The 15,387-nt window shown below is 37.9% G+C and overlaps 2 protein-coding genes across 2 annotated transcripts in view; both read right to left on the reverse strand.

Moving 5' to 3' along the window:
• Positions 1-15,387, reverse strand: part of CNGB3 (cyclic nucleotide gated channel subunit beta 3) — a 663,489-nt gene that overhangs the window by 620,936 nt on the left and 27,166 nt on the right. The window lies entirely within an intron of this gene.
• MMP16 (matrix metallopeptidase 16) overlaps positions 1-15,387 on the reverse strand; it is a 190,278-nt gene that overhangs the window by 94,939 nt on the left and 79,952 nt on the right. The window contains exon 2 of the mRNA XM_084508687.1: positions 2,949-3,097. Within this exon, the coding sequence (XP_084364813.1) occupies positions 2,949-3,097 (149 nt within the window). The remainder of the gene's footprint in view (positions 1-2,948; positions 3,098-15,387) is intronic.

A 15,387-nucleotide genomic window follows, 5' to 3' on the forward strand; every position in this document is an offset into this window, starting at 1 on the left:
CTATCACAGAGATTTATTCACCATCTTATATACTACCATTCTATTTGTATACCAAGAGGTTTGTAATGTATCCCTTTAAACTGCAAAACACATGTTGGAAATAAACATGTATAAGTTTTAAGAAAAGACAGCAACTACTCTTCCTCTGCTTCATATGTTTGTTTCAGGAATGTGAAAGACCAAGAAGGGTCCATTTTCATAATTTTCTTTTTGAATTGATGGGTCATTGTCATTGATCGGTTTGGTAATATATGAACAAGTTGCGTAAAATATTGTTGCACCCCATGCAAATGTCAGAGTATTTTGTCTGCATTTTCCATTCTAATAATTCTATTCAGAATGTCCCTCATTTTTTATGTCATTATGATGATATCTATTTCTACCACTCATATTTCCATATCCCCAGCAATAAACATGTATCATTTTTTCAAATTACTTGGGAAACAAATTTAAAAATACAGCAAAAACAAGTGAATTGTGAGTAGTAGGGGCAAGATGTTCATATTTATGCATGCCAAAATACTCATTAAGGGATTAACTGTTTCTCAGAATAAGAAATTTCCTCCAGGAGACTTTGATGCTGCTGCTGCAAGACATTATTTCTCTGCTCATGTTCCCATAGTCGATTCCTGTCAAATTACTACAGTAATTTCTTTTAATTGTTCATCCTGCAGACTAAGAGGCAGAGTGTAATCTCTTCTCCAGACATGCTAAAGAAGCAGGTATGCACAAGATGAGAACATGTTTCTATGAGATTCCTGCTACAGTCTTTATTTTGTAATCCCAGCATTGCATGAGATTATAACATAAAAATCAAAGAGAAGCAAATGGTAAACTGTCAAACTTTTCCAGTCAAAAGAGAGTATGTATTCTCTTTATATATAGACAAAAGTGAAAATTATTTCAAAAGTTTACAAATCACTGCCATAAATGAACAATTAAAAAAATATATATCCTTTGCTATGTCGCCACTTCTCACTAGAATATTCAGTGCTGTTAACTGATGGTAACTTGAGGGCACACTTTAGTTTAATGAGTTTTTTTTTTTTTTTTTTTTTTTTTTCTCAAGACCAATGCAAATGTGACAAGTCTTTAAGAATCAGTTTTGTTCCCAACTTGGCTCAAGTTAATACAACTCCAAATGTGTAAGTAAACATGGAAATCATAAAGCATTAATTATATGTACCTAAGAATCACCATGCTTTAGTCTTTCTTTCTGTGGAGAAGAAAATTATGTATCAAAAGAATGGAAGGTTCGTGTTTGGAAGATTCAGACCCACTAAACTATAAAATGGGTGTTTTGGACTGCTGTATTCTTTGTCTCTTATTTAACAGAAGAAATGAAGACAATCTTTCTGGCATGCTGCCCAACATGCCCAGTTTAGAAAACATAAAGTACTTCCTTTTGCAATTAAATATTTTTGTTTGTTTGTTTTAGTTTTTGTTTTTAACTTGCTGACTGATGCAAGAGATGTCTTCCCCTTTTCCTTTCTTTTACCACTTTCTAGCTTCTCTGTACTGCTAATTGAACAGATCATTTTCCTTTTAGTGAAATATATTGCTTCTTACAAAGCTGCCACTAATGTGTCTTTATAAGACTACTAGTGCTGGGTGTAGTAGCACTCTCCCCTCAAAGATCAATCACAAGTTGAATAAAGAGCCCAGTTTTTACAACCTGCAGGCTGGACCATAAACATATCTTTGCGCATGGCTCTCTCACAGGGCGTTTCTTGAGCCTACTGCTATTGCAATGCCTGTTCTAAGGTCCTTTAAATTCCAAAACTGAGGGATGTCTGATCAACTCACCTCCCTTTAGGGCAGCCCTAAAATCTGTTTTGCTTTATTGCTTTTCAATGCAATAATGCATGTGCCAGTGGAATAAAATGATTTTTCCAATCCTGCCAGCATTTTAGGTAGACTCTTCCCTAAACCATAAATGATTGAATAATCATTCATGTCAGCTACTTTGCCAGAAAAGAATAACAAAAGATGACATCAGATTGAGGCTAGTAAGTGGGAAATTAAAGAGGATTTCCCCCAAAAACAAAACAAAACAAAACATTTTTGAGAAGCAGTAGAAACGTATGTCAATAAAGTAATGCTGGATATGTTATTTTGTTATTGTTCTATAGTGTTATTTTGTTGTTTGCTTTTCAGGTAAAGTTACTTCTTCTAAAATCATGAGATTATCTTCATTGCATTTTACCTGGAATGAGTCCAACACTTCAACTCCTAGCCTCAAATAAGTTTTCTTCATACTCGTTCTATTTTGCATCTTCTATTATACTCATTCTATTTTGCATCTTTGCACATTTCTAAATTTTGTCATAGCATAGAGCCGTTTGGAAGAGTCTTTCAATCTCTTCCCTTCTACAGCATTTGGCCGTGTTTAGTCTCTCAGCAAAATCATATACTGCCTCCTTTACATGACCAGAATTGCAAAGGGCATGCAAAACTAATCCAGTTTTACTGCACGTGAAAATTAGCACACCTGGTCTTTTGTTACTGGAAACCATGAAATGAATGAACCAGTGGAATGTGCTAACTTTTGTGTGTCTTTGTGTGTAATGAGGATAAGGAAATTTACACTAAAGATTTTCCACTGTGAAACATTTAGTGAATTCTTGGCAGTTTCAAAAAGATTTCTCCAGTTCTACACGGATAATCTTCCTTTTCTTTAATTAAGCCTGAAACATTTTCTTTAGAATCATGGGCACAAAAGCAGGCAGCAGTTGACAGCTGACTATCTCCTATTATTAAATACAACAGAACAAGATGAAAATAAAAGAAGTCAAGGAGAGGCAGAAACATTTTTGCTCCCCATCTGAATATGCAATGCTATTTGGATATCCGGGTCACCCTACTTCATTTGCCATATAGTTTTTCCATTTCTATTTTACTCTTCCTGAAACAGAAAAGTCAAGAGCAGTTCAGTACCAGTTACTTACTCAATTGTGTTCCTGTCCACTTTTCCTGTCATATTAATGCCATAGAACTGCTGCATGGCAGCTATAGCTGATTGCATGGTTTCTGCAGAGCGCAACACCGACATTCTGGGGTCAGTTGGTGGAAGGTAGCCATACTTTTGTAACCATACCTGCAATGACAAGTGCAGTGGCTATTAAATAGAAATTAGAGGTAAATAAAGTGTTCCCCTGTAATTAGTTTTGTATGATATATAATGAAGTTTCTGGTTCATCAAGCATAAATCCTGTTAAATCCTGTTAGTTTATTGGAGGTTTGGGTCTTCGGATTTTTTTTTTTTTTTGCCTTTTTTTTTTCCTTCTTTTTCCAGAGAAGAAATTCTTTGGGCCTTTCATTTCTTCTCCTTTATTAAAGATTCTGCTGTTCCCAGACTTACAGTGTTTTTTACCCAGGAGCCAGTTCTCTTTATTATCTGAAACTGCCTCCTTCAATTATTTTTTTAATGTACTTATTTATTTGAAGTTACAACTTAACCACCTATCCCTTTCTGTAGGCACTTCAAAAAAAATTTAAAGCAGGCAAAATGTAAAATCTACAATATATGCCACATATAATTGACTGTCCAACAGATACATAATAATATTTACCAACTATAATAAATCCACAATAGCTCTCACACAGTTACACTGCATTGTTCTCTACTCTCAAGGAATATGAAAGAGAGGGTGAGAAGAGATTCATTTTCCAGGATGAATATCAAACTCACATATTTATAAGCAAAGCAGGTGGCTGGGAAAGAGGGAAGGAGTAGTCTGTGCACACTTACAGGAATCTCCCTGGTAAGAGGATCCCCCTTTTCAGATCCAGATAGATTTAGTGCCAACTCTTTATGTTCATAATTGTGTATAAGTAAGAAGGAGAGGGCATGGTCCAAATAACTGAAAGCTGTGTGGATTACAGCCAATGTCTTAGTACACCTGGAAAAACTCTCTGCAACATGCTGTCCTCTTAAGGCAATGTTTCACAAATGAGTAGCTGCAGTTATCCCTAATGTTTTGAAGCATTCTCAAAATCCAGCCTATACAAAACACAGTGTAAGACTTTTAAGCTGATGAGAGAACTGATATATCTTTGAAAACGTCTTTGCTTCTCATGTGAGTAGAACTACTCACTACAATGAAAAGTGTACATATTGCCACTACACAAGAAATGGTTAAATTGTCCTCCTTTAGCTTCACTCTCCACAGTAAGAAAGCACATGCAACCCCATAAATCAGTTTTTCCATTCTTAAATGAATTAAGAAATTCAGTCACCTCTCTCAGATCTATCACATTCATGGATTCAGAATTGTTACGTTAATAAATTTTATCCACCTACTCTCCCCTTATAAGTGTGCCATGGGCTTTGTCTACCTTATACAATGCTGCTGGGTTATTTACCTGTTTATACACACAGTTTACACACATCCTGACACCAAACCATGCAATTGCAATTTTCAACCTTAAGTTTAGCTTGCAGAGTCCTGTCCATAGAAAGATAATCATGTTTGTGGTTCACTTCCATTTTACATATCTAAAAAACACCCTAAGCTTTCCAGAGAAGTACCTCAAGATGGAACAATTTGTTGTCATGTTTAACTTTTCTACGCAGTGAACATGAATTATAAGTTCACTTTGGCATAGTGCAATTAAAGGATCAAACCAGCACTAAAGATAGGGGAAATCTTCAGGTTATAAACTTGGATATTTCTAATTTAAATAGGTTTACATATCCAGAGACATACACAATCTCAAAAATGTTTGTGAGCTCTGCACAATGGGGAGACACAATATAGACAGCATTAAGATGTAGCCTAACCTCTGTCACCTTCACACTATCTCTATGTACAGGAGCCCTTCAGAATAAGAACAGAATTATATTTAATAGAATGATGCTCTTATTTCCCATTAAACTGAACAATTACAATCTGTAGCTACATCCAATTTTGTATTCTCCTGACTTCTTGCACTTTTCAGCTTCAAGGATGAACTTACGAACTTTACATTTTGTATTATTTTGTGTCATCACACCATTTAGCTTATGTGTCATTTTCTGCTGGAAGTCTACTTTTCCTTCCGTTACTGGAGGATGGCTCTGAAAGGCCAGCTTGGGGTGGAAGGTTGGCAAGATATAATATGTGGAAATGTAACCATGAAAGTAACAAATTAGTTTGATGCAGAGTGGGTTGATTTCAAGGTAATTTGTAGAGTTCCTCTGAATTAGTACTTACAAATAATATATCTAAGGATGGGGTTACTTTGAGATTCATCAAGCCATTAAAGAAAAAACAAGAAGAATGTCAAAATATACTAAAACAAATGATCACCTTAGGAAGAAAAATAATTCTGAGCAGCATATCACTGCTCCCAAAACTGATGCCACCTTCTTGCCAGCATTAATTTGGTATACAGACACACAGTAGGGCTTTCCATAAAGTTCTCTTTTGTGTGTTAAGGGCACAAAAATTTCCTTGGTAGGCTTGAGAGACCACTTATCACCACTGAAAAACATCCTTACTGTGGCAAACTGAAGGAGATGGGTATGGGGTTACAATTTACCAGATTTACCAGAAGCTGAAGTTTCAGATACCTAAATTAGAAAGGGTGTAAGGAGAGAAAGAGAGAGAAAAAAGGGCTTGGGGAACACTGCTCATGAAAGAAAGGCAGAGGAGTGGACAAACTGGAATTAAGAACAGTACCACTGCAGACACAGGAGAAAAAGAAAAAGAGGTGGCTCAGAAACAGCAGGAGCCTATTCCCTTTTAAAAATACAGGACACCCAATAATCACTCCCTAATGTTGAATAAAGGAAGTAGACCACCTGGCTCTTCTCTTACAATTCAAAATAGCAAATAAAAGACACAGTATGTCTGGAAAGTCAGAGGACAGTCAGAAAACAAGTTCCTTTTTCTGAAAATTCAGACTAATTGGCATCTAAGGCTAATAACTAGTGAATGCCTGAAAGCAAGCTCAGATACTACTAAAAGCTATTAGTGTTCTATAGTATTGTGCAGCATGAAACAAGACAAGAGACAACAAATCTGGTTTCTGTGTCATTCCTCAGATTTCACAATTTTTTACTAAAGGATTTTGAAGGACCTTGGATCAGTATGCCAGGTGACTGAAATATGTGTCTAAGACTCCATTGTACACAGTCCAAAAGCTGGGAACTAGGAAAGAGAAACTTAACTTTAAAATTAAGTCCAGAATATAAAGGTGGCAAAAATATCAGAAAGGAAAAGAATGAGGTAGCCACAGCAGGAGAACAAATTAAAACAATTTTCTCACAGTCTTGTAATTTTGAGGCAACCTATTTAAGAAATTATGGCCAGAAGACTTTCTCCCTCACTCAGTAATGAAATTAAATGTCTCTCTGCCTTAACACACTTCAAAAATGTTAGCAAGTAATCTATCATTTTGAGGAACTTGTTTGTCCTGGAAAAAGGAACTAGTGAAGTGCATCCTTCTAACACATAATCTTTGGGATGCCAACAAAGACACTGCATGGACTCCAAAATAAGTGATATCTCACATTTCTTTATACAGTATAGGAAGATAAAATACCACTATTTCAATTGAAGCTTCTGAAGCTTCCTTATTCAGCAGCAATCTGACAGCCATGTTAACCTCTTACGGTAACCACAGAAAAACACAGCTGCAAGACAACAGGCTCCACCACTTCCCTCTCTATTACAATGCTTTGCCATCCTCTGCGAGGTTTGCCTCAGAACTGAATCTCCCTTGTTGTAACTTAAGCCTATAGCTTCTCATTTTTACCTGGTGAAGGGAACTAATTATTCTTTTCCCCTCTGCAGCAGCCTTTTATATATTAGAACTCTCTTATGTGAGTCACTCTACTCTTTTAAAATAAACTAAATGAATGCCATTTGTTTAATCTCAGAGACTTTTCATTGTTCACACTAACCTCTAGGAAACTAGAAGCTAAAATCTATCTTCACTAAGCATCTGCTTGCCCTAGATTTGTATATTGGTTCTTATTGTCCTATTGACAAACACTGGATTTTTAACTGAAGACTGTTAGATGTAATTCAGAAGGATGTGGACACTCAAAGGTTTGGTTTTGGACAAAAGTACAGAAATAAAATTAAACTAAAACTATTTTTTTCTCACTAATTGAACTTCAAGACTTACGTATCATTTATTTAGACATTTTAAAATTATAAAACCATGCTCTACATATACTATGCCTTTTGCATTAGAAGAATTCCCCCTACATAATTTCATTTCTTCCATAAGGAAAAAAATAAAAGTAAACAAAGCTCACAGGTGAAGAAATGAGAAATGCTAGGAGTTTGTAGGGGAACTGCAGGAATCTGTGGAACCCATAAGTACTTAGAACATGAGCTGTATTAACTTTCAGATTTAAGATGTCATTAGCCATATGCCTAAGGTTTTTTGATAGTTTGTGTGTCTCCTGCCAGGATGAGAACTTTTCATCTTTGTATCTGCTACTACCGCTATGCTATACCAATAATTTAGCTACAGAATAGATATCACTTTGTCATTCATCTGTATGTTTTCTCTTTTAAGGGAGAAAGTATGGGTTAATTTAAAATATATGAAATACAGTGGTGGACTTCAGTCATTCAGATCTTTGCTAGTTTGGGAAGAAAGAGTACTCTTAAAAACACCATGTTGACACCAGACGGTTACAGAAACAAAGATAATCAATATATCATAATAAAAGATTAAGAAGTGAGATTATTATGAAGAGTATCTGAGAGCTTTGTGATTTCTAAGATAGAATTTATCAATGAATCATCAGCGTTACTTAATGACTGCACAGTATAAGCTACAGTATATTTATGTTCTATAAAACTGAAACCTTAGTAAATCAAACAGGCTCAGAAAGCACAGATCAAAACAATTTCATGAATACCTTCATTAGTGCAGCTGCATATCATTATTATTCATGTATTCTTGTTCCTTTCTCAGATTTTATCATAAAAACAAAATTCCTGTATGTACTGAGTAAAACTCAGATTTTTTAACTTCAAACTGTTTTTTTGTTTGTTTGTTTGTTTGTTTTGTTTTTTTTTTTTTTTTTTAAGGTACTTCTACTAAAAACAATTTAAGTGAAATTATTTAAAATGTCTGAGTAATTGAGGAGATTTATATTTTCAAAAACCATATATTTAGGAATCTAACTTTTACTGATCACCACAGGATTTAGCAGTTTAGGTGCTGATATCACCTTGAAAAGAACTTGAAAGTTTTACTATGATATAGATAAATAAGCCAAGTTCAGAATTAGTAACTGTATAGCCAGCTTAGTTCTCCATGTAGGCCAATTAATCGTACACCCTGCAATAATCTGCAATTTCCAAAAAAAGTTAATATCTATCTGCTTTAGAGTTTGCATATCAGCTTGTTACTGCTACTGTGATACCATCTGAAACTGCCCTGGTGTTTATAAAGTACTATTGAAACTGATTCAATATGCTTAGAATCGAAAGAATAATATATCAACGATATTTTTTTTTCTTTTTGTCCCAGCCATGCTTGCATCCTAGCAACGTTGTATTGTTGCAAGTTTTTAATGTCTAATGGTACATTTTAGTTGCAGGCCTAACTTCTGCAGCCAGTAGTGACTTTTCAGTGGCAACTTGATAGATAGCCAGAGTAAGTAGTACAGAACTAAGCACTTGCACAGAGCAGTATAAGGAATTTTCTTCTGTTTTTCCTACCTCTTATCTCTGATTCCACCAATTTCTTACTGATGATTACCCTTTTTAACACCAATGTGAATTTACAGAACACAGATAATTGTATACACAGTATATATTGTGTATGGTATCTATATGGTGAGAGAAAATTCTTAGTGACATCCTTCCCCCCAAAAGCATATCAGACTAGGAGAATCCAACCTAGTCTATCAGAAGAGACTAACAGATGTGAATACAAATTATGATAGACAACATAATAACTTAATGGTCATGATCAGTTTGCTACCTATGGTTTAATTTGGGATAACTAATATTTAGCAACTAAAACTGAGCTTGCACATTCAGAATAAGGTCTTTTGCAATAAGGTCTTAAAAGTAGAAAAAGCCTATAGGATATTTAGATTGCAGACCACACTGTAGTAAAAACTTAGATGTAGTCTTTGAAGCAGTAGATTTGAGCTCATAGTGGACCAGTGTTGTGGTTTTACTAAGCTGGGCAGCCAAGCTCCACCACAACTGCTCTTTCACTCCCCATCCTCAAAAGGAAAAGGGAGATAAAATAGGGTGAAAGGGGCTCAAGGGGCAGAGAAAATGGGATAAAAAGGGCTCAGAGGATGAGATAAGGACAGGGAGATCACTCAACAATTATTGTCACGGGCAAAACAGACAGCATAGAGAGATTAAAGAAATTTACTATCTATTACTAACAAGCTAGAGAAGTGAGAAACAAAACAAACTAAAACCACCTTCCCCCCCATCCATCCTCTTCTACCTCCTCCCTATGAGTGGCGCAGGGGAGCAAGGAATGAGGGCTGCAGTCAGTCCCTAACGCTTTGTCTCCGCAGCTCCTTCATGGTCACTCTCTGCCCCTGCTCTGCTCCGATATGGGGTCCCTCCCACGGGATGCTGTCCTTTCCCAATTGAACCTGCGGGGGCTGCCCACAGGCAGTAGCTCTTCAAGCACTGCTCCCACATGGCTCCGTACCACGGGGTCCATCCCCCAGGAGCAAACTGCTCCAGCACGGGTCCCCCATGGGTGGCAGCTCCCCCCCAAACCCCCTGCTCTTGCGTGGGCTCCTCTCCATGGGCTGCAGCTCTTTCCCAGGGCCTGCTCCTGTGGGGGCTCTCCATGGGCCACAGCCTCCTTCAGGCCACATCTACCTGCTCCACTGGGGGCTCCTCCATGGGCTGCAGCGTGGAGATCTGCTCCATGTGGGACCCATGGGCTGCAGTGGGACAGTCTGCTCCACCAGGGGCCTCTCCATAGGCCTCAGGGGAACTGCTGCTGCATGCCTGGAGCACCTCCTGCCCTCCTTCTGCACTGACCTTGGGGTCTGCGGGGCTGGTTCTCACTCTTCTCACTCCTCACTCTCCCAGCTGCAGTGTTTTTTTTTTTGTTTGTTTGTTTTTGTTTTTGTTTTTGATCTTTTTGGATTTCAGTAAAGCTTTTGACACAGTTTCTGATAGGATTGTACTGGACAAAATGTCCAGTATACAGGTAGACAAAAACATCAGACAATGGGTGAATAATTGGTTGACGAGTAGGGCTCAAAGGTCTGTGGTAAATGGGGCCACATCAGGCTAGCGGCTGGTCACCAGTGGGGTCCCCCAAGGCTCCATTTTAGGGCCAGTTCTCTTAAATGTTTTTATAAATGATTTGGAGGTAGGACTAGAAGGTGTTTTGAGCAAATTTACTGATGATACTAAACTTGAAGGAGTTGTTGACTTTGTTGAGGGTGGAAAGGCCTTACAGAAAGACCTGAACAGACTGGAGAGCTGGGCAGTCACCAACCGCATTTAAAAAGTTTAACAAGAGCAAGTGCCAGATTCTGCATCTGGGACTGGATAAGCCTGGCTATATATACAGACTGGGTGACAAGATGTTGGACAGTGGCCCCGCAGAGATGGATCTGGGGGTTTTGGTTGATGTCAAGCTGAGTATGAGCCAACAGCGTGCCGTGGCAGCCAGGAGGACCAACCATATCCTGGGATGCATCAAGCACGGCATTGGTAGTTGGTCGAGGGAAGTGACTGTCCTGCTCTACTCTGTGCTGGTGTGGCACAAGTACTCAAGTACTGTGTGCAGTTCCGAGCACCACAGTACAAAAAGGACATGAAACTATTGGAGAGTGTCCAGAGAAGGGCTACTAAGATGATGGAGGGCCTAGAGGAGAAGACGTACAAGGAGCAGCTGAGGTCACTAGGTTTATTTGACCTGAAAAAAAGGAGGCTGAGGGGAGACTTCATCACAGTCTACAGCTTCTTCATGAGGGGGAGTGGAGGGGCAGGCGCTGATCTATTCTCTTTAGTGACCAGTGATAGGACCTGAGGGACTAGCGTCAAGCTGCGACAGGGGACACTCAGGCTGGACATCAGGAAGAGGTTCTTCACTGAGAGGGTTGTTATGCACTGGAACAGGCTCCCCAGGGATGTAGTCACTGCACTAAGCCTGTTAGAATTTAAGAAGCATTTGGACTGTGCTCTTAGTCATATGGTCTGAATTTTTGGATAGACCTGTGTGGTGCCAGGAGTTGGACTTGATGATCCTTACGGGTCCCTTCCAATTTGGAATATTCTATGATTCTATGATTCTAGTTCAGTGTTGCTACAGTTGGTTCATTAAAATTACCTGAGGCATCTCCACAGCTTTAGCATGTATATCCTTATAATTTTTTTTCCTATGCCCCACTACAAAATGGGTGGGAAACTGAACGTTCATATTATGTAAGTCTCAGTATGAAACCACATTTGCCAGTACATGTTCATGTATATTTCCTACAGGAAGTCAGGAGAGAGGGGACAGAGCCTGGAATTGCCCCATGCAAGTATATGGTGATCAAGATCATTTTAAAAGCTCACACTTGCAGTGAGGAGTAATTCCACTTCAAGTCAAGACTGCATAAGATCTGCCTAGTTAGTGACTTGAACCAAAGATACAGCACAATTAAATAGGCAAAATATATTAAAAAATGATTGCTGATTTCCCAATATTTATGATTCTATTTTAGTTTAAATGTGCTAAATTCTTTGCTTTACTGTCACACTTGAATATGGAAAAAACACGTACCTTGAGAGCTGCAGTAATGAAAGAGGTTCCCAGTAAGTAGAAAAGGTAGGAACTGCATGTACTGCTGTGCTTCAGAGACTCAGAAATATGCTTGGAACAAGGGTCAGATATTACCCAGTTCCCAAGGCAGGAGTTACATTTTTCATTTACAGAGTGTCTGTACAGGGAGTGGGTTAGTGTTATAACAGATTACGATATGAATCTTTGCCATGGAAAGAAACTCTTTGTACCTTGATCATTCCCCATAACATTATACATATTTATAGCTGACTGTAGAATGTGAAACTTATTCATTAGTTTCTCAAGGAATATTTCTCCAGTCATGAATAGAAATCTCTGAAGAAGTCTGGCATGGACCCAGATCAGTGGAAAGACTACCACAAATAAAACTAACAGTTCTAGTAGATGTAAATACTCCTTCATACAGCTTATGTTAGGGAACACCATCCTTACATCATAGTAGAATTTCTATAGCTTCTTTGAAAATTTGAAAAGCAATGCTAAGGATGCTGTGCTGAATAATCAGGCTGTATAAGTCATGATTACTTACGAGTTTTATCTGATACTTTAAAGGCTATGAAGATGATAAAGGGACTGGAGCACCTCTCCTATGAGGGACAGGTTGAGAGATCTGGAACTCTTCAGCCAGAGAAGAGGAAGCTCAGGGGGAATCTTATCAATGTATACAAATACTTGAAGGGACGATGTAATGAGGATGGAGCCAGGCTCTTTTCTGTGGTGTGTAGTTCCAGGACAAGAGGCAATGGGCACCAGATGGAACACATGAGATTCAATCTAAACATCAGGAAGCACTTCTGTACTGTGTGGGTGGCAGAGCACTGGCACTGGTTGCCCACATAGGTTGTGGAGTCTTCCTCCTTGGAGATCATGAGAAGCTGCCTGGACATGGTCCTGGGCAACCTGCTCTAATTGTCCTTGCTGGAGCAGGGACGTTGGACCAGATGGCTTCCAGAGGGCCCATCAACCTCAACCATTCTGTGATTCTGTGATTCTAAACTGAAGCATCCGGAGAACTTGCAGAATCCTATTCATACTGGCTCAAACCTGTTCATACTGGTTCAGGGGAAAGTCCCTGAGGGACAAGAAATCTAGGTAAGTATTACATTATTGGTATTTTTATTGCATTTTGTTTGTTTGTTTGTTTCCTTGTTGTTTTCTCCCTCCTCCCCCTGAGGTCTGTTGTAACAATTACTCTAAAATTTTTCCAGGCTCTTTCTCATACTGTCAAACAAAAGGATAGACTATTTTACTGTGTACGGTATTTCCACCTAAAGTAAATTTGTATTTTAGGTCGCAGAGGGAAAGGTGTATAGGTTCAAACAAGAATCTGTCCCAAGGGTGGCTAATTTAAGTTAGCAATTCTAACAAACCCCTCTCAAGTGACTTCATAGCAAAACTTTGGGTTGAAATGCAAGACTACTAACATTGGCTAAGCATATACCCCTTGCAAATTATGGTTCTAGTGACTGATTTTCTTAGATAGATGCTCTCCTCATGGAGAAGGGTCTTCATTTGGAATAATAACTTACATGCTTGTACCCAATGTTATTCCAAGATCTCCAAAACGGGAAGAGTAGTAGTTATCCAGGAGGAAAAAGATATTTACATTCTTGTTTTCCTGAACAATTTTATGGACCCTCTCTGCTCATAAGTCACAAGAACTACTAACATGAGGACAAAAAAAGGACTGATAGAGAATTGGTTAATATCAACATGGGAACAACACTAATTATTAGTGTTTATGCAGTAGAAGACATATAGATGTTACAGAGTCCTATTGTGCTACACTAAGAAACCTAGAATGAGAGTCAATTCCTTCATCATAAATAAATATTGTCTAGTGTAATGTGAAATGAAGAAACAATTTAGAGGAAGGAAAGACTTAAAGATCATGTGAAAAGAGGATGAAATGCAGCATAAAAGAAACACTGGCAGGTGTTATATGTACAATAGGTGCTGAGTAATTTAAGCTTTTAAACAAGATAAGGTAGAAAAATAATGAGGAATTCTTAGTTGTCATCCACAATCACTTGGAAAAAAAAAAAAAAAGAGGGGACAGTCTTGGAGATAATAACTTATCTAGCAGAGTGCTGTAAGATTAAGGGAACAAGTCCTCATGTTCAAAGATGAAAATAAATTCAGGGAAGTTAATTCTCCACAAAGCTCTCATTTTACTTTTTCTGTTCTACAGCACATTTTACTTATGAATCTCAAACTAAGGAAGCACTTTTGTGGAACTTTGCTACTTTTTTCCTGATAGCTAAGCACTCTGTTTTCTAGAATACATTTTACAAGAAGTGTGGTCTATTTCTTTGATAACCATCAAAGACATTTTATGGTACAGAGATTGCCCACAATATCCCATGATCTCGTCACTATAAGTCCACAAGTCATTTTATTTGTCCCTGTAAACATTTGCTTCTCATTGCATCTGTCTCTCTCTGTGAATCTTCTGAAAGGTTACTTATGTGTTCACACCTGGAATATCCTTGATCTTTGCTGAGTTTAGATTGCTTTCTCTCTTTTGCTGATTCTTGTCATTTGTAACTGTGGGGGTTTATTCAGATGCCTGGATGCCAGAACAGCATGGGACAGGTCACCTGACTGGCATATATCAAACAAAAAAATGATGAGGCTGGAGTCAGAACAATCCTGGTTGAGCCACAGGCCCATTATGTGTTCCTGGGAAAATTAACTGGATTTCTTGGCAGCAAAGATAAGAATGAGTGATGCTTCTAAACTTTCCTCAGCCCAGCATTGTAAGAAATCCGACAGGGTTTGGAACATATAAAATGCTATCTAAATGCAACTGTCATCTATGGTTGTCTCAAGGAAGGCAAGTGTTAAAAATGACTCTCTCATCACACTCCAGAAAATTACCCAAAGTTGAGGGATAAACCCCACTTTGTGATTGCCTTGATATTGGTATATTTGATCGCTATAGCTTTTCCCTAACTTACCTACAAGCTAGGTTTTTTTTTTTTTTAGTCTAATCCATGTGTGTATTGCTGGCACTATTTTAACTGTGCTTATTATCACAGTATTTCATTGCAGAGTTGTTTCTTCCATTTCATTATTTCTAAAAGTAAACAAGGAACTGAACACCAACCAAGAAAACATAGTTTGCTTCATAGCTCCTACAGATTTGTTTATCTTGTTTTAGATTCCACAGGAGTAGAGAAAAGCCCTCACACAGATATGCTAACCAACCAAAGCAATGCATTTTATGATTTCTTTATGAATGAATTCATAAAGACTGCCTAACTACTTCCATCACCATCCTATACAAGCAACAAAGTCTCAAAGTGGTGGAAATGATCACAGACCTTTTAGGCTCCGAGAATATAATTGCAGTGAGTCACATATTTCAAAAGGGAGTCATTTGTATCAGTAAGATTTAACAGTAATTTAGGATTTTCCCTTAAAGCCTGTAGTCATGTACATCATCATCAACATCAGACAAATAGAAATTTTGTAGTACTATAAAATTAAGTTGAAAAATCATGGTTATTTGACATGTCTTCAAGGGCACAGTTTTAAATCATATGCTGTAGTGTAATGTGCTATAATATATATACATACATTTTATGTATATAAGGAAATCAGGCAAAAATGTCAGTAGGCCTTCATCAGTGAACAAGGAGCTCC

This window comes from Aythya ferina, assembly GCF_964211825.1.
Source record: "Aythya ferina genome assembly, chromosome: 2".
Classification (NCBI taxonomy): domain Eukaryota; kingdom Metazoa; phylum Chordata; class Aves; order Anseriformes; family Anatidae; genus Aythya; species Aythya ferina.